At 58.4% G+C, this 24,181-nt stretch overlaps 1 protein-coding gene across 15 annotated transcripts in view; it reads right to left on the bottom strand.

Annotated features, from left to right (window-relative positions):
* LOC122364413 (MAP/microtubule affinity-regulating kinase 3-like) overlaps positions 1–24,181 on the bottom strand; it is a 69,847-nt gene that overhangs the window by 33,536 nt on the left and 12,130 nt on the right. For 2 of the 15 annotated variants that reach the window (XM_043334749.1, XM_043334742.1), the window contains exon 1: positions 16,592–17,097. The exons of 4 other annotated variants lie outside the window; for them this stretch is intronic. In XM_043334749.1, coding sequence (XP_043190684.1) covers positions 16,592–16,909 — 318 coding nt within the window. In that variant the 5' untranslated portion in view covers positions 16,910–17,097. Of the gene's footprint in view, positions 1–1,425; positions 1,917–16,591; positions 17,098–24,181 lie in introns of those variants that run through there. 9 more of the 15 variants (XM_043334746.1, XM_043334744.1, XM_043334750.1 and 6 more) reach the window with 7 other exon arrangements.

Below are 24,181 nucleotides of genomic sequence, written 5' to 3' on the forward strand. Positions count from 1 at the left end.
CCTACTGAGCTTGATGACGCTCATCCCATCTCCACAATGAGTTCATTCAAACTCTGCCCACCACTCAAGCTCGCCCAGATTCCCATGGGCCCGGCCACGAAGCTCGCTGCTGCACCGCTCCCCCTCCCCCCTCCCCGGATGGTCGGTGGCGGCTCATTGAGCGCTAGTTCTCAATGGCCAACGCCAGGCGCCGGGGAGAGGGGACCGGAGAGGGGACCGGGAAGGGGGGGGGGGCGGGGAGACAGCCGGGCGGGAGGACCGCCCACTTGGACCAGCTGCTCACGTGCCGGTCCTGCCGACCCGGTACCAGGAACTGAGACACGTGCCGCAGGGCCCGCTCGACGTCCGGTCCTCTGAGTGTTCGTGCGAATCGCAATCAGTGGTGTCTCGAGATCGACACAAAGACAGGGAGGTTTGGAGACGGGGACACAGGCCAGAGTTGGGACACAGGGCAGCGAACAGTGGTGCAGCGGCGGGTCGCCGAGCCGGCTGACGACTCCCTGACCGTAACGGTGTTGACCAGAGTGGGATAGTCCGAACGGAACAGCCAGAATGGGACAGCCAGAGAGGGACAGTCGAGCGCGACAGCCGAGCGGGACAGCCAGGCCGCGACAGCCGTACGCAACCGAACCATTACCACACTGCGCGGGCGGCCCGTCGTTGTTAGATGAGATCCACCGTTCGGCGGGTGACCGCGCTGCGCGGCGCTCCGCTCGGCGGCCGAGCTGCCGCAGCGGCCGGCTCCGTGGCCGTGGCCGGCCGCTGACCTTGGCCAGCCGGCGACCGTGGCGCCGCGGAGCCGAGGCGGCGACGGCCGACACCTGACCAAGTCGCGTCTTCCGGCCGCACGCCGTGGTCGCGCGGCGCCGCCCCCTCGGCCCGGCCGTGACCCCGCAGCTCTGGGCACGGTCACAAGCCCGTTCAGAGACGGATAAACAGTTCCGCCAGCTCTCACTCAGCGGTCTAGCCTCGAGCAGGGAACGCCAGCCGAGGTATAGCGGAGAGACTACCAGAGATGGCATATCCTTCCGCTGCTAATGCGAAGTCCGATGTATCCACTCTGCGTCTATCTGCGTTTGCGATCTCGGCATTACGCCATCGTTCCAGCGGAGGCCGCCGCCGACTCGCCGACTCGGCGCCGTCAGCGGACCGCCGCGCGCCGCAAAGGTACCGTATCGGTGCGGTCTACGACCGGTGAGTCGCGCCCGGACGGGGCCGCCGCCGCCGCCACCGCCACCGCGGCGTCATCAGTGCCGCCAGCCGTCCATGTCGGTGGCGGCGGCACGCAGCCTGCCCACGCTGAACAAAGGCCCGTCGGTGCGCCGGCTGACTCAGGGGCGGCCGGTCCGGTCCGCTCGGCCGGCGTCCTTATACGGGCCGACCTCCAGCGGCGGCCGGTCGTCGGTCCGCGCCGCTGCTGCTTACCTTGATTTGAGCCACGCTTCCGTCACTGGCGGAGCGCGGCACGGCCGCGGCCCCGGTGCCGTAGAGCGGCGGCCGGCCCGACCGGTGCGACGGCGGGCCGACGCTCACCACGGCCGGCATCGCGCCGCGCCGCGTCGGCTCACCGCCGCTCGTCTGCGCCGGACCCGTGGCGGCGGGGTGGGTCACACCCGGTCACAGGTACCGTCACACCGTCACAGCGCTCCGTCACAGCGCTCTGTCACACCGAGACAGTGCCGCACATCCCACAGCGTCACCACACCGTCACCAGCGCACCTCCACTGCACCACCGTCACAGCTCCCGTCCCGCTCACCACCGTCGCACCACTGCGCCACAGTCACCACCACGCCCCGGCCAATCGGCCGGCCGCTGCCGGCGCACTATCGCACTGAACTATAACCCCGGAGCAGCGGCGACACCGGCGGCGCGGCGGCGGCGGTGGCCGTTCCGTTACGATTCGCACGGGCGGCATACGCCGTTTTTGCGGCCAGGCGCCGTCAGCTGGCGCTGGCCGACCACTATTGCGGAGGGATAGGGGGAGGTGGCAGTCGCCATCCGGTAACTTGTGATGGCAGCTAAGCATGTGATCAACGAAAGCCACCCTGCTCGCAGAGGATTTGTTGAGATTTGTTTCATTGCAAAGTTAGCAATTTGACTCGTCATCGGCACGACTGTCACATTTTTTTTGGGGGGGGGGGGTAAAATCCTGAAACCCGTGCCCATATACCCAAACAATCATCAGTTGCACCCGCAAACAGAATGCATCCGTGCTTGCACGTGCACTCGTAAGCGGATTCAAAAACAAAAATTATCTCTCTAGCCAGTTCGCCAATTCGCTGACTAGCCATTTAGTCCTATATTTGAAGTTCTCTCTTTTTAATGAGCCGGCTAGTGAACGGCGACAAAAAAGAGAAGAAATGCTGTTCAGCCATGTTCTTTTTAAAAACTTATTTTATGCCAGGCTTCCCCCCCCCCCCGCATGACCTGTTAACGTCATTCACAAGGCCTCATCACAGTAAGGGTTATGGCGGAACTTCGCTTCGTTGTGATTTTACGCGTCACGCACACTGAGTGATTGGCGCCCAGTAAGGCACACCAATGAGCGCCCGGCTGGTGAGCCCAAGAGGCACCGGTATCCGCCTGGGGCGGTGGACGGGGTCAAGGGAGAGCGATACGAGCATGACCTTTGGCCGGCCTCCGCCTGTTTTGACCCAGTTGTCAGCCGATGGGGCCTGCGTCATATAGTAGTTTTCCTTCTACCGCTGGCGTGAAATCGTGTTACAGCGTACTTTTTATGATACAGGCCATGACCTCCCTACTGGGGTCCTCAAACTGAATGGAATAGTTCGCTGAGCCGCCGCAGCCCAGGACGCGATACTTTCAAGAGAGACTATACACCCAGTCCCAACTCGTAGGCGATAACACGGTGAATGATAAAACGGAGTTCTATAGCCTTGGATAAAACAGTGTCAGTCGCTGATGTCAATCCGAGCTAACCCATCCACCCAAGGATTCATCTCGCTACGCCCCGCCTCCAGGGCCGCGCATCCACACCCCGCTGCCACCACCACCTCTGCCAGACGCGCTCGGGGCGGTGACATTGGCCCCGGGCAGCCTGCCACATAATGACGTCATCACCAGGGTCAGTGACGTCACCGCCGCCATTGTGTGCCGTCCGTGCCAGACGGCTGCGGCAGCTAACACGGCCAGCCTCGGCCGACAGGCGGCTGCGGCAGGAATTGGCCGCGAGTCTGGACATAGAGCTCGAAAGGTCATGATGTTTTACCCAATCAGAGATCACATCTAGGACGACATATAGAGTTTATGTCGACCGACCAAACAGAAAGTGGTTGAATATGCCATATGACTATCCTGTTTTACATCAGTACTCATACCTCAGGTCATCCGTACTGTGCTTTCTATGGATGACCTATCGCTGTCCCCAAATCCCACTCGCATAGCCCGTCCGCGAGTGACATGTCTCCACCTCAGATCAGCCACTGTGTCTCACCCTGCATCAGTAGCTGACCCACCCCACCATCAGGTCCCCGTCACGCCCCTCTCACGCACCGCCCATCCCGTCGGCCGCTGTTGTCACCGACCGGACGCGTGCTCTCCCCCGTGTTTGCACGACCCCACCTCAGATCCTCCGTCCGTCCTTCCGTCTGTCTGTCTGTCTGTCTGTCTCTGCAGACACTGGAGCCGGCCGCTCGGCGACCGGCGGCAGCCGGCTGTGTATCTGTGCGAGCATGGCTGCCTGTATAGTCAGCCTATCTGCCTTCCGGGAGCCATTGGGAGCGGCCAGCGGCCATGCCACCGGCAGACGGGTGCAGGTGACAGCCGCGACACAGGACCACGGAACGTACGGGCTGCAACGTGACCGCCGGCTCAGAGACAGGTAGGGACATTGCGCCGGATAGAGAAGGGAGAGTGAGAGGGGAGAGGGAGAGAAAGCCACGCTCGATAGATTCCATTTGCCACTACAGACAATTCAGCTCAGCGCGACTATGTTGAAATCGTCGTGTTCACTAGCCAAAACCTCCCACAAAAGTAACTAGTTTTGGAACATTTTGCTGATAACGACGCAACAACAGCCAGCAATCCTGGGAGAAAACTTTCCCATGATATCATCAACTTTCCAGTGCCGGCTCTATCCAATCTCCACTCTTGTCCCTTCCCAGTCGTGGCCAGACATTTCCGGGACCATAATGAAGCGGGTGTCTCGCCGGCAATGCGCTGTCTCCGTGCGGTTTTCTGCAGTAGCGCGGTGCCAAGTAGTTCACAAAGCAGCAGCAAGGGTGCCAGCTGGACAGGACAGTGGTGAGCTCGACCACCCAGCCGCAGGGAGCGTGCACGCGCCGCCACGGACGACCCCCGGAGTGGCCCGGCGCGTGTCACTTGGTGGACAGCGCCGCCCGCAGGGTGGGTGACACACATACCCCGGCACCGGCGGGTGGGAGGGGTCACGCAGTACGAACAGTCGTCACACGCAGAGCTGCGCGCGTGTCAGAGAGGCGGCCTTGACGTTAGAGGATAGAGAGAGGAGAGGGCAGGAGGAGAGCGACTAGCTGACAGCTATCGCTCTGCAGTCTGCACGCAGAAAGGCGCAGGCTATTGGATGAGTTTGGCGTCGTCACACGAGGTCCCAAGTAGCACAGTCGTCTGCAGTACACCAGACAGCCTACACTCCCCCAGCGTCGGTCGAGCTGGCACACACGCGTACGGGCGCCGCGGGACAGCGGCTCGGTCAAGGCCGACCGATGGCGTCTGGCACCGTCCCAGACCTACCATCCATAACTCGGGGAGGGAGCGGGCCGCCGGCGGGCTGAGGCTCGTCATCCCGCGCCGGACGGTCCGGTCCGGTCCGGTCCTAGGGTGGCCATCAGGGTCCGTCCGGCCACCGTCAGCAGGATGGGAGGAGGGGGTCGGCACTGGTTCCGGCTGACCTCCGTATCAGCGGCGGCCGGCGCCGCCCTCGCCCAATTACACCGGCGAGGTCATTAGAGGACAGAGAGGCTGGCGGTGGCGGCGCCCGGCGCGAGCCATTACAGCTCGTTACTCGAGGGCGTCGGGAGCGGCCGATAGGGCCGCCGCCCAGCGCAGTTCAGCTCAGTCAATGGCCGCCCCCGTCCCCGCCCGGCGCCGGCCGCACGACCTCAGACGAAATAGGACGGTGCCGGAAACGAGCCCCGGAAGCAGCGAGAAACATTCACCATCGTGGCGCCGGAGAGCGGGGACGGCACGGTGAGGAGTCCAGAAATACTACCGTCTCTCACCTCCCACGCCTCACCTCTCCGGACTCCAAATCCCCCAGTTACCTGCTGTAAAGGTCACTACCGGCATCAACAACGGCTGATCGCCGCTCAAGGAATGACAATGAGTTCCCTGTCGGAACGTCCGACCGACAGCCCATCGGGGCCACAGAAGCTTTACAAACAGCCGATAAATTCGAACAGAACAGTAACAGAAGCCAGCTGGTTCATCAAGCAGCTGTGATGGAGCACTATTTGCCACAAAAAGCTGCTTTGACGCTGGCTTTCCAAAACAGCTGAGGTGAATGAATGAATGAATGAATGAATGAAAGGGATGCGAAATGCTTCTGCGGGGAGGTAAGAACAGCTCTGTCAATCGCACCGCGCCCCGACAGACACTATGGCCTAGAGTGCCCAAGTGTTGCACTGTGGCCCATCTGAGTGAATCTTCAGCAGCCGGTCAGGCCAGAGGCGAACGCCGACGCCCCTGGGGAGCCTCCTGGCGATCAGTTCGTACCGTGCCAGTCTGGCCGGTCCCCCGACCGCTACCGGTGCGGTGGGCAGACGCGACAGGCCGCCGGACGGCCTTGGCCAGTGGCTGTCAGACAGGAAAGCCGCGCCACGGGGCCGTCCGGCGGGCGCCGCTCACCGGACTGACCGCCGCCGCTCACCGGACTACCACCGCCGCTCACCGGACTGACCGCCGCCGCTCACCGGACTGACCACCGCCGCTCACCCGGGGGAGCGGCACTGCTGCTTCGGTCCCCTGCACGGCCTCAGAAGTCACTGTTCAGCGTGCGATGAGCTCCACAGGGCACGGAGTGGCGTAGCGGCGGACTGCAAAGCGAGCGTCGGGGCACCGCGATTCCAGCCCCTGGAGCTACAGTAACGGCAGACGACGGACACTCAGCCAACACAGCGGGCCACCGAAATCACTCTCCAGCGAGCCAATGACACTGGAGAGTGGAGACCCAGCCGGCCCCTACAGTCCATTCAGTGATGCTGCACCAGACGACCGCACAGATTAATGACAGAGGCGCGGCGGCACAAAGTTTCAGACATGCAGAGGATGGCGAAACTCAGCGACAATACTCCGGAAATGGACCAGTTCCCAAGTGTTGAATTCAAATTGCGTAAAGCTTCAGAAGTTCCCGCCAAGAGATATTCAGACGGAGTCGTGGTTCTAGTTCATAGCTATCGTTATATAGTTTCTGCAGTTCCGGGTTCAGGTCAGATTCAAGGCTGCGGCTCCAAGTGTCCGATACAGGGAGATGGAGCCGCTCGGCGACCCACCCTCAGCAGTACTCTCAGCTCGAAATGTAGAGCTCCAAAGCTTAGTAACAACCAAAGAACAGAAACCGTTCGGTGGTGAAAGTCTTGCAGCGACCAGGAGCGCTCATACTAAATAAAGTCGACCGACAGGCACACATCAAATGCCGAATCGACGGCAGACGGACAGCTAATCGCCAGCGGACTGACCAGTCGCTAGGGGGAGCGGCGTCGTTGAGGCGGCCTCCCACACGACAGCCGCCCGGTCACCGGGTCACGTCGACCGTCCGATTAAAGCGCGCTCAATCATGGCAGCCGTCGACGAGAATCTGCCCGGCGATCAGATCGGCCGACCGGCTGACGTCACGGAAAATATGACCAGCCGTTGACCGAGTCATGAATCGGCGACGACGACGGCTCGCGGTCGTCGGCGGCGACGGTTCCGACGGCCGCCGGCGGTTCCGACGGCCGTTTGGCCGACTTTGGAAAACGGCGGCCGCAGGGCTCTATCACCGGCTGAGAGCGGTCGCCGGGGCCGGTATGACCCATTCGGGGAAATAAACAGGCGGCTTGATCACATCGGGTGTTTCACTAAAAGTGTCAAAAAGTAAAAGGTCATAATGCACATAATAACAATGTTTTCTACGGAAATTTGCATACCATTTCATCCGCAATTGTTGGACATTTGAATATATAAAACGATAGCACCGTCACTCAAACCTATTCCACATATCCGCCCCTTCTTTTGATGCACCGTTTCGGCACGTGTCCGGAGGTGCCTCACAGCCCGTTTTCATCTTCAGCGTCCAGACTGTCGGCAAAGCCTTGAATGGTGCTCTTCAGCTCCCGAAGTGATGCGACTTGAGTCTTCCTCAGCTCTGCGAGAGCTACTGACCAAAACCAGAAGTAAAGCGGTGACAGATCGGAGCTTTACGCTGGCCAGAGGCGGGCGGCGAGGCAGCTGATTTTTCGGCGCAGGAACTTCTAATCCAGCCAGTTCCTGGTGGTTACAGCCATTATAGTGGCTGTTTTTGATAACTTGTAAGGCCTTGGCTATTTCTGATGTTGAAAAGCTTCTTGTTATCTTCAAAGACCCTCAAAAAGACCCTGACCTTTTCAACGGTTTCCGCCGAGAGGTGGGGGACCCCGTCTTTTTTGGACTGGGACCGGCATCGAAGGAACCCTTTTAAACCTCTCAATAAGCCCTTTAAACCTTTTATAATCTGGAACGTAGCGAGGTGAGAGAATAAAACGTTTCCTGAAAAGTCGGCATACGGTTTCAATGTTTCTGATGGCACCAAAGGTAAGTGTAATTCACCCCTCCTGTTGCGGTGTAAATAACCTGCTCTTGTTCTGCATAAGGAAAAAAACGACTAGTAACTTTGACCTCCTGCCCTCGCTCCGTATGAGTGTAAAATATATCTTAAATGGACAAAGCATAAATGTCCAAAAATTTGCAACAAAGCCACGTGCGCAACCGCGTGATTTGCATATTTTATATAACTTTAATAGGCATTTACTTTTTGACACTTTTAGTGAAACACCCTGTAGAGGAGTGATCAAGCCGCCTAGTGAAGCCAGCTACACTGAGTCCGTTTGGGCGGAAGAGAGATTTCGAGCTAGCTCACGCTAACGACCGGCGAAGAGCCCGCTTCAAACATATTGCACATACTGAAAAATAATATCAGGCACTCCTTTCACTTTACTTCCTAGTCATATTTGACAAGGACACATTTCACTTTCTTCGTCCTCATTGAACCACAACCGACATTTTCCTTGACCACTCCATCCATTTAAATTTTAAACCGAATGCTGTCATCGATGGGTCAGCTAGCAACATCGATATCCACAAAAGGTCCCACCAGCGGAGTGTTAAACTTCGTCTGACAGTGCGCTAAGGCCGGTGGAGAGTTCACAAAACGTGTAATACACGCATTACACACATCGCTCCATCAAAATCGCCGAAACACACACTGACACATCCAAATATAAAATTCACATAAGAGTCACCTTCAATGGAACTTCATATTGCCTAAGCTGATATCATGAAAGTATATTTCTGAATACGGCTCATACATTCCGGAACTCACAGGCGTCTTGCGCAAGCATGTTCCGAGCTGTGAGAAAGGTCACCCTGGTGACCCGGCCGACAGCCGAGCTCGATTGCATCCGGCGGCGCGGGGGCGGACTCGGGCCGTCCGTCCCTCCACACAGCGGGACAGTCCAGCTCAGAAGGCCGTCCGTCCTCCACTCCCCTGGTAAAGCGGGGACAAACTCCCACGGTCTCCCATACTCAACCACTCATGAATAAAGGAGAACCAAGATGGATTATGACATCATACCCTAACCCAACAGTCTATGAAAAAAGCGAGAAGCACTCCACAGTTTCCTTCTCCTGTCCTCTGGAGAGTGCGCTCATGCCAGACTATGGGATACAAACCAGCCCAGAGCCCAACAAGAGCTAGCCGGCCCATTTCGGACAACCCATGGCACGGCAGCGCCCTCTGTTCTGCCGCTGCCAACAGATGGCGCTCCAGGCGGCGCTGTGGACGGACGGACGGGCAACTCCGGGACCCGGGTGGGCAGCTAACGGACAATATTATCTCTTCCATTCGCCTGTACCTGGCTTTGATTGTACTATAATGCAGTGCGCTAGCTCGAACTGCCATATGGCGCCAGAAACTGGTAAGGTTCGGAGAGCACCAGTGCCGACGTCGAGGGCAGATCACCTGTATCACTGCATAGAGAACAAGTCCCTGATGTCAAGGGACCGGGGACGAGACTGGTGACCGAATCAGCCCCGCGTATCGGCCTCTGAATGCTAATCAGGCCATTATGCCGGCTCCGTGTGCAGGCTCCGCCGCTGCAGTAGCGTGTCAGACACGACCGGCCCAGAGCGCAGCCGGTCGGGAGCGGAGCCCTCCGCGGCCGCCGGACCGCAGGGCTCCACTAAAGGACACTCTGAAGGACGCGCCGCCGCGGCCGCCGGGTCGGTCGGCTCTCTGTGAGCGAGCCGTCCATCCGGCGGTGGTCCGTCGGCCCCGCTGCACCGATCTCCTCTCCAGTCGGTGTCGCAACCGCAGCCGGGGACAGCGAGGAAGGGAGGGCGGCGCGTGAGGCCAAACACCGCCGAGCCGACCGCTCGGCCAGGCGACATCACTGAAAAACATTATCATAACGCTTCTGACGGCCTAATACCGGCGCAATCCTCCTCCAGCAGGTCTAAATCACCGACAGCGGGATACCACCAGCCGGAGCGGAATGAAGGCTAGAACTAACAAGGAACACACTCGAGAGGACTGTGTCACTCTAATAGCGGCACACACACTCGGCTGGGCTCACACAACAGCTGGGTTCCAATAAACTGCGCACGAAAAGCGGCTCCAACTCCTTTCACGCCGCACAAAGCTCTCTTTTACCGAGCGCAGGGACACCAGCGAAGGTCGTGGTATAGAGAGTCGCTTCCTGGCGCCACCGCCACCGACACAGCTCACAATAGCCCATTCTAATTATTTTTTAGCGCCCGGCCCGAGAAGGCTGGCACGGCTGCTCCCATAAGGAAGGCACAATCTGGGGTGGTGATGGTGCCGGAACGGAGTCAAAGTGAGACTCTCGAGCTCTTTCTTAGCCGCAGAGGCCGCCAGCTGATGTCACGGCCACCCGTAACGACCCGTGACACTACGGTGACGGCCCTGTCTTAGTTGGACTCCTTCAAATGCCCGTCTATAGTCCCCTACTGAGCCGGGCTGGCTCTCTAGTCACTAGTCAGAGCGCTCCGCACGAGGTCAGCACGCCGCTGAAAGACAGAGACGGCTGATCTGAAGTTTGATAGCCTTTCAGAGGTCAGTGTGACCTCGCGATGGATAGGATGGTGTTTCAGAAGCCAGCATATCCTCTCGAAGGTTAGCAGGACCTCTCGAAGGTCAAGATGGCATTTGAAAAGTCCGGAATGCCGCTATGAGGTCAGAGCTCCGGGCGGAAGGTCGGGTCGGTAAATCCGGACGGACGAAGTTAGCCGACCTCCGCCCGATCGAGCCCACCCGCCACCAAAACACACTATTCCTGGCGCTGACGGGGCCGGCTGGCAGCGGCTGCCGTTTCAGGCCAGTGTTCCCAGGAAGGGTGGCGTTCACTGGCTGCCAACAGCCCCCTCCCCGCCCGGCAGAGGTGCTGTGACGTCATCAGATGATCAGGGAGTCGGAGCGTGGGCCGGCCGGCAGCTGTGGCGACCCACGGCCGCCCGGGCACGGCACACGACACATACAGGCCACCGCGACTCGCCAACATACAGCACGGAGAGCAGGCACTCACATCGGAGAAGCTCCACAACAGCAGAAACCCGACATTAGGTATTAAAGCCAACTGCATCTATCAAAGCGACCAGAGACGACAATCCTGTGATTAATTATGCACAACCTCAATGGGACAGTGAAGGTCGCTTTCTGAGCGGAGCTTGTTACGGATAAGAAATTACGGGTCCAATTCGGCCGGGCGGCACAGTCCTCCGGTCGTTTGGATGATTCACATTCGTCAGATAATGAGCCCACTCTGCATTGAGTCGGCGGGATGGGTCGACAGCGGACCAGGCGTGCGTTACTTCAGCGTCCGTTCAGCCGAGGCCGGAGCTCAATGCGAAGCACCCGAGTACTCAATATGAGTACCAAAACGCCGTCCTTCACCCGAGCGCATCAGAGTAATGGCATGCCACTGAGTCGATAGACAGGCTCAGCAGAATCCGCCCGCATCGCAGTAAAACAGCTCGCAGAACAGACGAAAACAACACAGACAGGCAACACGAACGGCGCACGGCCGGGGCAACAAACAGGCTCTGTGAGAGACCGCAGAACCCAGCAAGGACTCGCTGCTAGGGCATCAGAACGGTACTTTGCTGGAGGTCACCGCTGGAGGACGGGGATCGTCTACTCGTGTACTCGTACGATTGGTTGTGTTGACGAGGTGGCACCAGTACCGGTGACATGTCTCCAAGCTTCACATCCAGCATCATTGAGACACAGCCGTGAAGATGCATGGAAACTTGCGGATGCGGATCACCCGGACGGGGACCGGGCCGTCACACTGTGACGCAGCCGCTGTGTGACACACCCCGTCACTGCGCAGTGACGAGTGCGACGACACTCCGGAGACGGATGTCCCGTCACGCGGCTGTTCGCTCGAGGGCCGCGCGCCAGCGGTCGCCGCCCGAAAGCGACCGAGCCGATTACCCAACCGGTGGAAGGAGACACAAAGCACAAACACTGCTGGTGAAATATCGATCGTAGAGTAGTTGAGACAGATCTGTTGGGCTATCATTCATACAGCTGCTCGTCGTAGAGAGAGAAAAGCGACCGAAGATATAACTCTCTCCCTCTTTCTCTTCTCTCCCGTCACCACAGTCAGCCGTCTCCCTTCCGTCACGTGTTCCTCTAGTGACGGTCCGGCCCGTTCGTGCACTATTCGTCCAGGCTGTCGGCGCTGACAGCGGCGCGAACAGGGTGACTCAGAGGACGCGGTGGCACGCGTCCACCGCCGGGAGTCGCCAGATAGGAGTCTGACTCACTGACTCAGCCCAGCTGCTGGCGACGATGTAGGTCGCGGTCAGTTCCCAGATAACGTCATTGCACCGATCCGTCCGCCAAAACGCCAGCTGAAGCACCCAACATATAACCGTCAAGATGTCGGCCAGGAAAACAAGGTCAACGAGACGCCGATCTAACAACGGTCCATCGCCGAGACATCGATATGCCCAACATCGGTCACCAGGAAAAAGAGCTTACGAACTGGGACACCGATTTAACCAACCACTAGCGCATTGAGAAAGCGATCTAAATAACCATTCCACTGTGGCTTTGATCTTACTAACTACAGTCCGCCCTGTCTCCGGGTCCACCGGCCGGCCAGCTATATTCAGCCAGAGCTGGCCATTTATACAGCGTCTGCCGTAAATTGGGCGGCCTTTCGGAGTGGCCACCCCGACTGTCGTCAGGCCCGTCTCGGTCCAGTGTCACCGAGCGCCCGGCCCCGCAGGTCGATGTTTCGGTGGCCGAGGGGGCGGATCGGAGCACCTCTTCGAGCCCTCGTCGAACAACATTCCAGCGTCGGGAGTTCACCTTTCACGGTGTGACTGGCAATCTGTTGGTGAAAGTGGCCGGCGGCGCACCGTGGCGGCGCCGGCAGCGTGCATAAGGCCGAGTCGTGCACAACAGCCATCCTGGACGGGAGAGACCGCGGGTCCCGGCTCGGCTCCCACCGATCGGGCCCAGCCGGCGGTGGGGACCGGGCGACAGGCGTCGCTGGAAAACACACTCCCGTCCGTGGGACCACCGCACCGCTGGGACCTCCAGTCTAATGGACCTTTCTCATGGTTGGAGTTTCCTATCTTCGGTCCTTTCCCATCGTTGGGGCATCTTATCTTTGGCGTCTCCCATCGACGAGCTCTCCCACCACTGGGCCCTCTCCCACCGGCAGCTAGCCACTTCTGCCCCCATCCCCCCCGGAAAACCGATCACAGCACGCAAACGAGCGCTGCTGAAATGGGAACATCAAACGCAGACGGGACAAAAGTGCCCGGCTGCCGGACAGCTTTCCCAGGAAACACAGCGGACCGGATTCCCCAATCTGCAACACCTGTGCGGTGCACATGTTTTTGTGACGGCCACTCATCAAAACAAAGGCCGGCAGTTCACAGAACAATGAGCATGGCTCGCCCATCGCTTTGATGTCCTGAAATGCGCTCAACTAATGCGCTTTGCGCATGCCACAGCCGGCCGCGCACAGGCAATAACGAAACAAACTTGACATCAAGGTGCCAGTTCCTGTAACTTGTCCAAGCGGGCTTCCAGTGCGTCTGAAACTAATTGTTTTCTCAAGGACAACAGAAGACCAGGTGACCGTACCGAGAGGCTAAGAACTCCGTGACAGCCATGTGGGGGCAGGCGATGGCAGTCAGCTGACACGTGACCATACACTCTGTCACATATCGTACGGGCTTAAGCAATAAATACAAAAATGTAAAGCATACAGAAACCCTTACCAGTTTATAAAAATTAGCATGCATTAGTCATCTAATTAAACTGAATAACACGTGCGCGTTCCACGAGCTTTGAGCAAATATCATGTCACTCAATGATATGGCAAACATCACCAACAGACCCGCAGGTCCCGGTCAGTGGCCAACCACACCAGACGACACTTGTTCACAGCAGTTCAGTTCAGAACGAACAGTGACCTTTGCTGTTGGGTTTTCTTCAATTCCCGTCTGTTTACATTTAACACCCGAGACGGCGGCTGTTTTTCCTCTGCGGTGCAGCTGCGCTATCAGGCCACCAGTGCGGTTCGCTGGCGATCCGTGAGGAGGCGCTCTTTCACGGCGGATCGCCAACAAAGCGCCGGAGCTGGGCCGGCCCACATTCGGCATTGTCTCGGCCGGCGGGGTGACGTCACACCACCGGTCGGCACGGCGCCGCGGCATGCTGGGCAACATCTGGTTCCCCCAGCATGGGGCCGTGACAGTCACAAGCCACGGAAAGCAACACAGGATGCGGAAACAGATCTGGCTCACCAGCCCTTCAGTTCACATATGCTACCTGTGTCTGATAATTCTGTCTTATCAGTCATTCTTCCAGACATCGTCTCATCAGTCTCCGAGACAGCTGTGTCTCATCATATATCCGCCCAGACAACTCAGCACAATGTCCCAGAGAATCGTGCGTTCCTCGGCGCTTCACTTCTCAAGACTAGATTCATCTCTAGTTAACTTTCCATTCATTTTATCAGTGGGAGCGATAATTGGCGAATGAATAGATACAATCAACCTTAACAATGGTCACAAATTGGACTAACAATTCACAGATCCGTATCGTTCTTCGACAGAAGACAAATGCTTATTCAATTCGGAAACTATAACGGTTCGCGCTGAATCCGCTTGAAGTGGGATAGGAAGGAAGCCTGATCTATTTCTTTATTCTTCCTCATGGACAGTTCCTTTGGTCACAAGTCATTAGACGGTGATAAACGAACTTTTGTCATGATTATGATGCACTGGATGGGCCCCGGGCACCATTAATGAGTCAGTAAATTAATGATGTAATAAGACCACCGTCACGAGGTCAAAACCAAGCACAAGTCCGCTTAGTTAACGAATTTAAGAATAACTAAAGATCAAAGGTATAGAGCACAAAAAAAACAAATTATGTACACAGGGTTTTTTTTCCGAACCAAACGAAATAGACGTAAGCGGTCTAACGTCTACGGACAATACAGAACGTGGTTTGAGCTCATTTAAGGCCAAACTAGTGCCTTGCAGCCTTCACGCTGGGCTACAAATATTTTGATATTTTATCAGACGCGGTCGCGCGGCCCGCTACAACCTGACGAAACCAGTAATCCGGTTTTCACTCTGCCTGGTGAGATCAGCCAGGTGTCGACTTGGTAATGCTGCCTGAGTAATCCTCGCCCCGACTAATCAGCCACAATCACAGCGCGCTCTGCATTGCAAACCTTATACACCACATTGGGACCAAGGACGGCCGGGCACTGACATGTGCTGAGGCGGCATCAGCATACTCAGCACAAACGCAGCCCAGGCAGTGTCACTGTTATGAATGGGACAGTCGAATCCACTGAATATAACTCGGACGCCTGGGTTGGAATACCGGGTCAGCGCCATCAGTCCTTAAAATGATAGTCAAAGCGCAGCACTGACTGCCGGAGGATCAACTGGAGATTATATAAACTGAGCTCATGCTAACCCTACCGCGACCTGCAGTGGGTCACCGATCCCGGTGCAGCTCATGGTTTGAATATCGGCAGTTGAAATTAGCACAGGCGATCAACCGTCATAAACAAGCAGCACGACACTCCCGGCCCTACTGTAGGCCTGGTAGGTCAACGAGCCGCTGCAGCTCTCGGTTTGAATATCGGTAATCGAATTTAGCACAGGCGACCAACCGTCCCAAACATGGGTGGAGAACCTGCCCCGGCCACCCCGGCCGTGGCCGGGGTAACTTTCAGCCGACCCCGGCGCGGCCGGGGTAACTTTTTCCACTTTTGTAAATCCTAAAAGCTGTCTCCATACGAAAAAACTGCCATCTATAAAAGCGTCTCTCATCATTCTTATCTACCTTGCAAAGTTCTTTAAAATTTACTTTATTTTCATTTTGGAGCTTCTATGTTTTTAAGTCTTTTCATCGCGGAGCCCGACATGTTTCATCAAACAGAAGTAAATCATATTTAAGGGCCGTTATCGTAAGACGGCACTGTAATAACATCACAAGACAGGACGAGGGTAATATCAGTGAGATAGAAGGACGAGCTGCTGGGGCTCAAGGCTCCTCCATTTTAACCCGCGCCAGGGTGGTGGCCTTATCGTAACACGTTGAGTCGAGAGGTGGGCTTTTCACGCTCCTTCTAACTCGGCTACTGGGCTACCTACGAGGCGAAAAGCGGAACGACGTTTGAAAGAGCGAGAAACGTGATCAGAGAAATCTGGTCATGTTTTAGGCAAGCTCAATAATAAAATCACCATAGATCATCAAAAGCCAAATTTCTCTGATTTTAGCGTTCTCCGACAACTTTTCTCACAGTTCATGAACATAACGGAGCTTAAACACTGCAAACAAAACATTCGATTACCTACTCGTTTAAGGCTCGGTCGTGAATAATATTTCAGGTGCGAGCTCAAATCAATAAGAGGGTCAAAATTGTCAAATTTGACATTTTGTTTTGTGTGGGAAGGTTGCAACTTCCACGGAATAAGCTTTGCAAAGGGCATGATAGCATTTTTAGCACGATCATCCAGCAAATTTGACCTGATGACCTGACCTAGCACTAGGTGACATGCGTCCGAAATTTTAAGGCGTGTTGCAAAATTGTTGTTACAATTACGAAATCTTCAGCACCTGCGTGCAGCAGTTTTCCCTAAAAACCTACAAACGGCAGACATCCATTATTCTATGCCACAGAATAGGTTTTTTTTTTTTTTTGAATCGTTGACAAATATTTGATCATCGTCTTTCTGACTTTCGGTCGCCGGCCGGGGTAACTTTTTCAAACATTCTCCACCCGTGGTCCCAAACACGACATCCCGGCCCTGCTGCCGGCCTGACAGCCAGCAGGAAGCAGCACTCACCCGGGCCCTGTTGAGGTTGATGGTCTGCCGCTGGGTGGGTTTCATGGCTCGCGGCGCGCTGCCGGCGGCCGGAGCCGGCTGCCGGTGGTGCCGCACACTCCGGTAGTTGGAGACGCGCTCGGGCCCGTGCGCCGGCGCCGCCGAGGAGCCGGCCGCCGGCGCCGACGGCGCGCGACGCGGAGAGGCCGGCGTGCGCGGCGCCGTCTTCTTGGCCGGCTTGCTGCGGCCGCCGCCCGACATACGCTGCGCCCACACTTTGAGGCGCGAGTTTTGCAGGAACTCGGGCAGCATGACTGACAAGTCGGCGCCGATGCCCATCTAGCCGCGGCGCTAGGCCCGGCTTCACTGCGGCCACGAGCGGCCGCCGACGCTGCTGCTCGGGTAACACAGAGCCACGAGCTGGGACGGCTCTCCTCTCGTCGAGCACCGTGTCAGCGGCCGGCGGACACGGGCGAGGAGAGTCGGTCGGCGCGGCGGGCGGCGCAGCGGACGGCTGGAGCGGCACTGACGGCCGGCCGCCGGACGGTCGCCGCGGCCGCTCCAGCGCCGGCGCGCCGCCGCCGCCGGCTCGGACACGGCGCGCAGAGCCGAGCGGAGCGCACCGTCAGCCGGCGGCCGCTCCGGGCGACACAGGTGCTCGGGCCGCCCAGCTGGGGCGCCGACACACCCCCGCCCCCGCCCACACGGGGACGGCGAGAGGCACGCCATCGGCCCACTTCCCATTCATAGGTCATCGGTGAGAGGGGGAGAGACAGCTCTTGTCTTCCTCTCCGCCATGCCACCCTCTTGAGCCCCTCAGCTCAGCTGTGATAGGCGTCACCGATGAACAGCAGTGTCTATAGATCCGCCTCGTTGCTGTCAGAGAGCCGGCGCAGCCCCAGTCGGTCCGACCAGCTGGCCATCGCGGCAATAACGCGGCGGCCGGTCGGCGGCTGATAGCGCTCGGCCCATCGCCACCCATCAGCTATCTGATGCCGCCAAGTGGGCGCGAGGTCGCTGGCTCCAGCCAATATTGGGCGCAATCACAGCCGCCCGCCTGGGATCTCAAATAAATATCAAATCCAAGTAGTTCATAGAGAAGACCGAGCCGATGCGTGATTCTAATGGATGCTACCATTCTCTAGGTTCAATCAGCACGGCTGCGTGCCTCTGCGGGGGGCCGGAGGTCGACCAAACACGCCACGAGGTCACCCGAGATAGACAGCGGATACGGCTAACCCACTCGAGTTCGGCATTCAGAGCTCACATTCAGTCACCATAGCGTGGAATATTCCGTCGCACAGGTCAGTCACATTGGAGGAAAATACGCGGATAAAAACGACCATTCAACAAAAATCTGCAGGTATCGGTGGCTCGGTTGGCCTGCATCGGTATCAGATCGCTATGCAGCGTGTACCACTTCTGGGTTTCACCGTCTAGCGATTTGAGCCGGTCTAGTGGTTGCTATATTTGACCGGATTAGCTTCTACTTCTGAGGAAACTCTCTGTTCGTTCCGGAGGATGGCAATTCGAGATGTTTTGCGTTTGGAGTTTGAATGCAAAACGAATCTTATAAGCGAACTAGGTCTGCCCGGTAGCGATATGAGCGGTGGCTGTCTCCCAAATCACCCCAGCATGCACAGTCCCAGCCCTCCCGATTCTAACAGCGCAAACCCAAACGCTCCCGATTCAAACCGGCAGTCGGTATTCCCCTCCCCCAGGGCCACCTCCGAAGACGCTGCCGCCGGCGCCAGCGTTCAGCCGGCCGCCGCTGATTCGATTCGATCCGATGATGGTCGGTAGCAGGCTCGATCGCGCGCCGATCAACACCCAGCGGTGTAGAAACGAGCACCGGCGCCGGTGGTCCAGTGAGACTGCAATATGGAGCGCCCAGGCCACCGGCAACACACTCAGCCTCTCAGCATTCATACAGCTTCCATTCCGACAACTCCGCGCTTTGACGTCCACTCGTCAGAGCCAGTCTCCAGTCATATATCTGGCTTCGATGCCCCACAGCACCATTCGCGCAGCCATTCGGTTCGGAAGCCCCACGGTTTTGGCCACAGAGTTACATGTTTCTGACCGACAAATGCGGCTATGGTCGCTACTAACCGAGCCGGTGTGCTCATGCCGGCCGTTTGCCGGCAGTCCAGTCCGGTGGCGGCCGCGGCTCACACAATCAGCTTCTCCAGGAAACCGTCCTCCGTCAACGACGGACGCGCAGAGGCGCACACAGCATCAGGGGAACGGGAGGTCGCGGGAGCGGCACGCCCACCGCGCTGTTTTCTCCGCCGTGGGTCTCTATCTCTCCTTCCCTCTTTTTCCCTCTCGACTCTCCTTTTTCTCTCTTTGCCACATTCTGCCCTGTACTTCCCTGCTATACTTCAACTCCCGCTCTACATTCAACATGTCAAAAGCAGGAACAATTTCCCTACTCAAATCTGTATATGGAGTGATCTCTACGTAAGCCAGGGGCACGCTGACGCCACACCATTGCACCGATGACGTAGTAGATACCGTCCCAGTTTGCAGGCGCACCTGGCCACCTGCGCCGGCAGAGGACAGCTCTGGAGGTCGTCCTGGCCGGCCCGTTCAGGAAAATGAAGCTCCCTGACGCGGCGGTGCCGGGTGATGGTATCGGGCAGCAGGGAATGTCACCCGCCCGGCCCAGGACCGCCATTGTCTCAGGGAAGGTCATGTGCCGCCCTGAATCACCGCACCATAGCAGGCTGACGGCCATGGTAAGTGGTGATGGCAGCGATATGCATCATCAACACTCTGTAGTTTTAGCCACGGAGTGATGTGAGTGACAGTAATGGTCACAGTCATTGTCATCTAAAGTTAGCCTGACAGTGTTGTGTATACCTATGTAGCAACTAGCAAGATAACTACACTTCCATCCAGCGCCCAAAAACAATGTCTGGTATCAAAGTATCGCCCAGTGACATCCAGAGTCACTGACTAACCCCGCGGGCTGACATTCGATTGACACCGGACACAGCGACCCCAATCACAGAGTCCGTTTCCTGGACACAGAAGCCGACGGCGCTTCACAACCACAAAGATATCATACAGACTTCCGGAGAAACGCAAACACAAAACTCGGTCGGCGGCCTATCTCTGGCTGGCGGAGGGCGGTGCAATCTGTTACGTCAGCGCAACTGGGCTGGAGGCGAGCAGTGTTTGTTCCTGGGTCAGTCAGTCAGCAGTATATTCCACCCACGTTCTAACCCGCATGTCCTGAAATCCCACCGGACACGATTTAGACAGAGTCCAATCTCAATCTTGCGGTAAAGTGTCGCATGCCGGCGCATTTTAGTGAAGGTCGCGTCAGCGTTCTTTGTTCAGAGGGATCAATGACGGGGAGCGCACCCTCTCCACGAATTAATTCCACGGAACGCAGCGTATATTTAAATATAACAGGAAAAAAGTAGCAGCATTCATTGCAAGAGCCGTAAGTCCCCAGCGGCTGAGCCGCTTATTCCCATTCATTACACATGATTGGACAAGTGCTGACGCACTAAAGTTACGCAGTTGAGTTACGAAACAGGCGTAGTTCATTCAACCATCTGCGTCGCCGGAGCAATGGACACCGAATTACATTTCCGATAGAATGTCACGTCTATATCGGTAAGAAGAACTCTCTAGTCTCTACACTTATGTACAGCGGAGGGGGCCAAGTTTCGCAGCGGTTGCGTAACACGGTGGATGCCGTAGAACCCCACAGACGCAATGGGACTCAGTCCGACAATCGGGGTCGATGGGAGTGGCTGACAGCGGCTGGCGTCCGTTACTATCAGCGACGGTTGGTGACGGTTGGCGGTAGTTCGTTAGCTGCGATCAGTAGCCGGCGGCGGCGCGGTGGGGCCGGCTGTCGGGACAGACGGGCAGAGACCGGCTGGGGGCACTGCTCAGGGTGGCGCAGCTCTGTTCGTGCCGATTCCACTACCGGAAGACCAGGATCAGCGAGACGGACACCAATCGGGACCGGCTTCCGCGGCGGGCCATCAGCGACGGGGGGAGAGGGGCGCGGAGGGAGCTGGGTGGGAGGGGGCACAGAGTCAGCCGCGGAGGTGCTCGAGACTGACAGGCGCTTAGAGACACGAGCGTCTCGGCACACCAGATACAATGAACCGAGCCTCCGATGGTAGTGAACAGACTGGAGCGGAAGTGACAGCAGAAGAAACACCACAAAAACGAGCGGAGCGATAGTGACTGACGGAGGAAGAAAGAGGGAGAGTGAGCCGTCTGGAAGTCCGCCTCGTTTTCACTCATTGAGAGCCAATTCTGTTTGGGGCCGCCCAGCTCTCTCCCTCCGAGTGACGGGCTGTGTGCCGGAATTCCCGACCCGTCCGAGCCGCGGTGACCCGGCGTCGGCTCCGCGCGGAGGTCGGCCCACTCCGACCCATCAGCCGCCCATCAGCGGCACGCACAGGACCGATCGGATCCGACCCGGGCCGATCGGGCCCGACCGCAACCCGGCCGCCGCAGGCTGCCCCACTCACGTCCGCACGCACACAGTCAGCCCACAGGCATTCACAGATCCGGGGATATCCGCCAGGCGGCCACACACAGGGTAAATCTACATACAGAGCGACGGGGACACATCTACAGGCCAGGCCACTTCTGAGGAGAGCAGCCTTCCACAACTACATATACCCACCAATTCACAGACAAAGTCTGGATGTGTTGCCCTTGCCGTCTATGTCGTCCTTTTAACAACCCACAGATTGACAGGATCACATCCACAGCTGTCACACATTGTCACACATCCACAGGAACGCCCCACGCGCCACAGCCGTCGCCGCCGGGTCCTGTGACCTGTCCGCGCCCTGTGACCTCGGCGGCGGCGCGGCGCTGACCCGGTGACCCGGCACGATCCCGGCGGCGCCGTCCGTCGGAAATCGGTGCCGTAATCCGCTCGATCGGCCTCGGGGCGGCTCTCATCAGGAGGCCGGCGGGCGCCGACCGACTGCCGATCGCACATCGACGGCCTCCCTTGACCTGACTGGATGTCTCTGAGGGCGTCAGTCCGGGACAGCTGGAATGGCAGGGGCCACCGTACACAGCTGACCTGACAGGCTGTCTCTGAGGGCGTCAGACCGGGACAGCTGGGGCTGGCAGAAGTTACCGCACACCGCTGACCCGACTGGCTGCCTCAGAGGGCGTCAGGGCAGGACAGCTGGGGCTGGCAGGAGCCATCCGACAGCCTGTGTCACATAGCTGACCTAACTGGCTGCCTCAGATGGTGTCAGGGCGGCACAGCTGGGGCTGGAAGCAACTACCGAACTGCCTTCCTCACACAGCTGGACCATGAGAAAAGACATCGTGACCAGGCGGAAGATGTTCGTGAGGATAATGCGTCGTAATTGACAACGGGTAAGTTAGACAAGGACGTCGGAAAAGCATAACATCATCTTCAGCGAGAATTCCCAGAAATCTGCGGGTAAACCGGCTGGATCTCATGGCAAACCCGTCCGAGAGGATAATAAGGTATCATATGGTGCCTTTCCTGTAAAGTCCTACCACCAGCCAGTCTACTGGCTATTGGTGGTACTCGTCACGCGAGGTACGGCTCAAAGCAGTTCACAGCCGGATGGCCTGAGATTGCAGGGATAGGATCATCGTCAGTCTCGGACTCGGCACGACGCCAGCTGCGCCTGCCTTCATACGCACCCATCTCTGGTGGAGAGAAAGAGATTCTGACGGCCAGTGTGTGCGAAAGCTCGACCCGTCCGGGCCTCCAGCGCAGCCGCAGAGAAACTGTCGACTTAATCGCGGGTGGATGTCGCGCGTCGGGCACGTCCCACGCGCAGCCGAGCTCGTGACCGAGCGGCGGCCGCCGGCGCGGGACCGCAGAGCCCCGCTGTGGTTACACACACACACCACCGATGAATAAACACGCGCACATACTTGTGTCACACGCAGAATGATGTGCACGCATACAGAGTGCGTAGCGCCGGTCTGTGTCGCACGTCCGGGAAGGTCAAGATAACAGGATATATCAGAGCCACTAGCCAGATGAATGGGATATTGCTGAATGGGTGGCGCCAGAACGGTACCGAGCGTGCGCGGACGGGAGCGAAACGGGAAGAGACGGAACGAAATGACAAGAGATACGACTGGGCATTAAGGGATAGGACAAGGTAAAACAATAGTGGGAAGGGTTGGACACAATTGGACACGAGGTGGGGCAAAACAAAACGGGAAAATGAAGAGCAGACGGGAAAAAGAAAGGCACGTGGCATGACTGGCATCAGCATCGGCGGAGGACAGCCAGTGCAATGTTATAGCCGGGTTTCTCGCAGAGACAGAAGCGACTACATATGTACTGACCAATTTCAGGGAGCTCAATCAGTGGAGTTCCCCGAAGTCGGGTCAGTCGGAGCCGGTGTCGAGAGCGGGTAGAGAGGGCCGATAGGGGCAGTTAGCCGGCGGATATGGTGCAATGAGCAGCACCGTCACACAGTGTACAAGTGTCGAGACCGGCGCGGACCGGTACCATCCAGTGCGCGCCGGCCAGCGGGGTCGCCACGGGTCGGCGCGGCGGGCAGACGGGACGCAGACGCGAGCCGTCACCGCCACCGGCCGACCGACCCGTCGGGAGCTGTACGGCCGCGTGGCCGAGCCGCGCCGAGCCAAGGTCAGGCGGCACGGCTGCATTCCGTCCCGGCCGGCGGTGTGGAGCCGGCCGGTCCGGGACGCTGCAGCCCTGAGGCCGCCGCCGGCCGGCCGGGCGCACATTTGCATGGCGCCGCCGGGCCAGACAGGTAGCGTGTGCAGCCGGGAAGGAATGTCGACCCGACCGGTCAGAGAGCGAGTAGGGCGGGCGGGAGAGCGCGCCCAGCGGCCCCTCTCCTCCGGGCCGCGGCCGAGCCACAGACGCGCCTATGTGCGTCACCGCAGTCCCCACACTCCAAACGAAAACAATCTGCCGGCGTTTTCCGGCATACTGCGCCACTCGGCGGCCGCCCAGACGGCCGGATGGGCCCGCCCCCGTCCCGAGCGGCCGTCGTCGGCGATCCACATCCGGCTTTGTGGGGTCATTCCGACCGCCAGCGCGTCATCGTTCCTCCCCAAACGACGCTGGGTGCCGCCCTCCGTCGGCGCCGACACGGCCCTCGTGCGCAGCGCCGTCGGCAGGGCGCCCCGTCGGCGGTAAACACCGCATAGCTGGGCCGTCGGCTGCCTCAGCTCCCGCCGTCGACTCTCCGAGCTCCCGCCGCCCGATCCCCGAGCTGCTACAGCTCAGTGGTAGTAGGACGGCACAGCGCACGGCCACCCCACTGAGATTCAACACACAGCCGGTGTGACTCTGAACGGCTGACACCTCTGACTAAGGTCGCAGAATCACAGGCTCACAGCGTCGACTGCGAGCCTCACACGATCTAGCGCAGGACCCAGGTTCGCAGTTGGTCTCCGGCCCCGGACCCAAACAGGCAGACCTGGTAACCCTCTCGGCCGGCGGTCAGAGTAGTCCGCAGTCGCGGGCCGTCGGGTCAGAGCTGGCCTCAAATGTCGGCTATTTGTGTCTGTCCGAAGTGACACGGCGACGGTCGGTCCACGCGACTGCTGACTGACAACGACAGCAGCCCCTCTCCCCCTCTGAGG

The sequence above is a fragment of the Amphibalanus amphitrite genome, unplaced genomic scaffold (assembly GCF_019059575.1).
Source record: "Amphibalanus amphitrite isolate SeventyFive unplaced genomic scaffold, NRLGWU_Aamphi_draft 000675F_arrow, whole genome shotgun sequence".
In the NCBI taxonomy this organism is placed as follows: domain Eukaryota; kingdom Metazoa; phylum Arthropoda; class Thecostraca; order Balanomorpha; family Balanidae; genus Amphibalanus; species Amphibalanus amphitrite.